This window comes from Aphanomyces astaci (genome assembly GCF_000520075.1).
Source record: "Aphanomyces astaci strain APO3 unplaced genomic scaffold supercont1.20, whole genome shotgun sequence".
In the NCBI taxonomy this organism is placed as follows: Eukaryota; Oomycota; class Saprolegniomycetes; order Saprolegniales; family Verrucalvaceae; genus Aphanomyces; species Aphanomyces astaci.
In genome coordinates this window covers 339107-343014 of record NW_009798283.1, presented here as the reverse complement: position 1 = coordinate 343014, position 3908 = coordinate 339107, and the positions used below count along the sequence as shown (strand labels likewise).

The window sequence follows — 3908 nt, the reverse complement described above, 5'->3', positions numbered from 1 at the left end:
TAACCTTTAAAAAGGATGAAACGTGTTTGTTGGTGTGTGTTTTGTCTCAGGTTGCAACCGTGACATTGTCGAATTAAGAGGGTCACGTGAAAGGCCAAATGCTAAACGAGCCCTTCGACGCAACTCAACTATTTTCATGGCAGCGCGTGACTCATGCTGCTTTACAGTTAACAGTGTACGCTTCTGCTCGATTGTCAATCGTAGCCGCGACAACGGCGACGGCATGCTGAGTCCAAGTGTGAGTGTCGCCAACATGTGTTACATTATTTGCGTGGTAAATTTAGAAGTTGAATATACCTCTCGGATTTTATGACTGATTTGCACGCAAAATTATGTTTTCTGAGAGGATATAGATTTATGGTGGGTTCCTTATTCCGGGGGACTACTGTAGTAGTATATTTCACGAGGTGGTACAGTGAACTGGGAAAGTACTCGACACAGTTGCACTCGAATAAAAATATGCAATCCACATGACAAAGAAAAAAAACGCAAAAAAGCACATCATAACTTGATTGGATTAGTGACTTCAATTTAAGGTCTGTGATTGGTCTGCCTTGGAAACACCGAAACGTTCAAACTTTGAAATGCCTGCCCCGCTGCTTCCCCAGCGAATCCAAAGGCGGTACAACCTCGACATGCGCATCAAGCTATTCATGGCCTATGGGAATACAAATCTCTCGGATAAGGCTATTTCTGCTAGAAGGTATTCCACGCACAACTTGGCTGACATGCCTGAGTAAGAAGGACGCATACCTCACCACCGAACGCAACAAACGGTGCTTGACGCTTGGTGGTCAAGGGAGACCTGTCGCCATGCAATTCACCAACGACTTGTTGGCCTTCATGAAGGCCGTTCGAGCCGACAGATACCTCTTGGTTCAAGAAAGAGCTTGGATGTATGAGAGTGTGCGGGTATATTACCTCAAGGAGGTGTTGAAGTATGAGCTGGTTGGCCCGTCAGTCCTGCTGGTAGACAACCTCGCTACTCATGTCTCTTACACGTCGCGGCGCACTGTCGAAGAAGAGCTGTATGGTTTCTTGGAGCCGCTGCCGCCAAACACAACAAGCGTGTCCCAGCCTCGTGACATTGGCGTGATGGGGCCACTGAAGGCCAAGCTTCGCGCTTTGTGGCTACAGGAGAAGCCGGTGAAGTCTGCGGAAGAGAAGAGAATGAAGATGATTGAACGCACGATCAAGGCATGGGAAAGTTTAAGTGAGTCTGCGGTGAAAAGGTCGTTCGAAAAAGCACTGCCACGCGTCCCTCGCGAGCGATGCGAGCCATCCATGAGAGAAGCAAGTAAGCCCTGCAGGACCAATTTTTTTAAAATATACTTCAATTGAGTTTATTGGGCGAACGGTGAGGATTTAATGGTTTTTGACTGTTGCATTTGACTCCTTTGATGTTTGGCTACCTGTTGGTGGATTTTGTTTTTGTTTAAGTGAATTATTTGTTATGTTGGATTTTGTATGGGTTTGTTTTGGAGTCCTGTGGACTCACTTGTGGAATTTGAATATTTTTGTGGTGCTGTGGCGAATCACATCAATTGAATTTTTCGTATTTTATCAGACGAGTGTTGTATGACAAAATAATATTCGAACTTGTCTGGATGGGTGACTTACAAACTCTTATATGTTGTTGTGTGCAACTGTGTCGAGTTCTTTCCCAGTTCACTGTCAACTAAAATCAAGCAATTCGGAAACTAGGACCGAACATTAATAACAAAAAATATACTCCTTATTTATAATTACATACAATAAGCAAGTAATTATATTCGCGTCATCCAAAACTCAACGACGGCGATTCACAGAAGGTGACGTGAAGACTACGCGATCAGCACGTGCTGCACTGGCAGCAAGTCGTTCCGCTCGGCGCTGCACGTAGCGACGTTGAGCTGCAGCGCGCTTCGTCGTGTTCTCCGCCGCCATACGCTTGTACCGCGCCATTGCAGCTCGGTAGCTGTCGTGGTCTTCCAATCTCAATGGCAGCAGCGAGGCATGTAAGTTGGTCAGCGAGAATGTAAGTCGCTGGATGTCATCATACAGCTTCTCACCCCAAACGAACGTTGCATAGGACACCTTCCACAACATGCTGACTCGGCCGAAGAAGTTCTCAACAATAACGCGATCCGAGGACACCTCCTTGTTCCGGTCAAGGTCATGCCTGTCCAGCGCGCCACCGGTAGGTTTCTTCTTCGGGTGTATAGCACGCAACGACGCCGCAAGGCCGATGTAACCTTTGTCGTTGATCATGGACTTACTTGCTTCCTTAGAGAGGAATCGTTGGTGTTCGTCAAGGCGGTTGCGGATCAACGTCAAATCGGCCACAGAGCCCGGCACATGAGGGCTCATATCGACAAGACGACCGTCAGGTGAGACAGACGCTTCTATCTTCAGACCATACAGCTTATGTTTGCCGCTGAAATAGTGCTTCTGCTCCCCGAACCTTCCGGATGGTCGGTGGGAAGGCTGGAACTTGACGTCCGTCGCATACAACGCGTACGGGTAGTGCACAAACTTCTGGCCCAGGCTCGTCATCGTCGGAATTGTCACGAACGTGTGGTACAGGATCGGTGAGCACAATTACACAACTTTGACGACGATCTTCTCCAACGTTGGCGCTTTCAGGTCGAAATCAACGGCATGCTTCTCCCAGGACTGGTAGTGTTTGAGAACAGTCAGGGTAAAACATCCTTGGGCGTCATCTTGGACTTTCTTCCTCGACCTTCAAACCACTTCGAATTCATTGCACGCTCCACGTTGGCCCAGATGATGTCGAATTCGTTTGGAGTGAAGTTTGTCAACACGCGGAACGCTTCATCACCAGCCTCTTCAATGACCTTGTCCATTAATTCGTTGTTGGCATCTTGGACGTCGTTGTCTTCGTCGGCTGCTTCGCCGTACTCAACCAGACTTTGTTGGAGATGCAGTCTATCCGACGCTGAACTGGTCTTCCACGCGCATGGCAAGACACTGAGTGGTGTTGTGTATTACAAGTTATTCGTGCTGGGGACTTGCAAGACGAATGGATAGGACTTGTTGTTGTTGTTTTGGCGCTAAATCGTGTCGACCAATTAAAGCGCGTCCTAATCGCAGATGGAGATATACCTCTATATTTGCATCTTTGATCATGAACCCCATCTACTGATCAATAGATTGACGAATTACGAGGTTTCTCGATCTCTGCCGTAGTTATCGATCATTTACTAAAATATAGGGTTAATTACGAAGACAGGGATTTTTGAGCAGCAAACATATTGTATTTTGTATACCACTAAATATATCCAATACATTCTACTATTTCATCAGTACCTAAGTTACTGGTTCAGTGGTCTAGTACACTGCAGGAACAGAACACTACTGTACAATAGACCTCTTGACGTATGATCAAGCCTCCAGTCAGTGCAATTACATTCCAAGTACACCCATGTGTTCTTGGATGGACTTTCATGACTGGTCAGACATCCGGATACTAATTTATGACCGAGTCATTTTGCAGCGATCGATTAGGGGATTGGTCCCTCGATCATCTCGTGTACGGTTATTGATTTATCAGTCATTCACTATTTTCGGAAATCACTCGATGTTTTCCAAGAACACTGATTGGTCACAAGAACGTTCAGTAATCTCCTAATAAACCCCGAAACCCCGAAACCCCGAAAATAGAACTTTGGGTGAACCTGAACAGAATCTCATGACAATTGACAGTGAGGGTTTCGGGGTTTCGGTGAAGTCATGACTTTGGATGACTGTGACGGTGATAAACTTTGGTGAAACACGAAATTGACCAAAACACGACAGTTGTGAAAGTATTCCCTCACAATACCTCATTACGAATCGAAATAGACTCCTCAGACAACAACCACGTCGTTAATCTATTTTGCGAGTGGCACGCATGATCGTAGACTTCA

At 46.3% G+C, this 3908-nt stretch overlaps 3 protein-coding genes across 3 annotated transcripts; 1 reads left to right on the top strand and 2 right to left on the bottom strand.

The window, feature by feature from the left end:
- Nucleotides 1-584: 584 nt before the first annotated feature.
- H257_08777 (hypothetical protein) lies at nt 585-740 on the top strand (the record flags this gene model as incomplete). The annotated part of the gene is made up of 1 exon (XM_009834816.1): nt 585-740. One exon carries the CDS (start codon nt 585-587, stop codon nt 738-740), a length of 156 nt encoding a protein of 51 aa, XP_009833118.1.
- Nucleotides 741-1788: 1048 nt separating this feature from the next.
- H257_08776 (hypothetical protein) lies at nt 1789-2535 on the bottom strand (the record flags this gene model as incomplete). Its single annotated transcript, XM_009834815.1, has 1 exon — nt 1789-2535. One exon carries the CDS (start codon nt 2533-2535, stop codon nt 1789-1791), a length of 747 nt encoding a protein of 248 aa, XP_009833117.1.
- A 45-nt stretch (nt 2536-2580) lies between these two features.
- H257_08775 (hypothetical protein) lies at nt 2581-2961 on the bottom strand (the record flags this gene model as incomplete). The annotated part of the gene is made up of 3 exons (XM_009834814.1): nt 2581-2712; nt 2757-2900; nt 2956-2961. 3 exons carry the CDS (start codon nt 2959-2961, stop codon nt 2581-2583), a joined length of 282 nt encoding a protein of 93 aa, XP_009833116.1.
- Between the last annotated feature and the right edge of the window lie 947 nt (nt 2962-3908).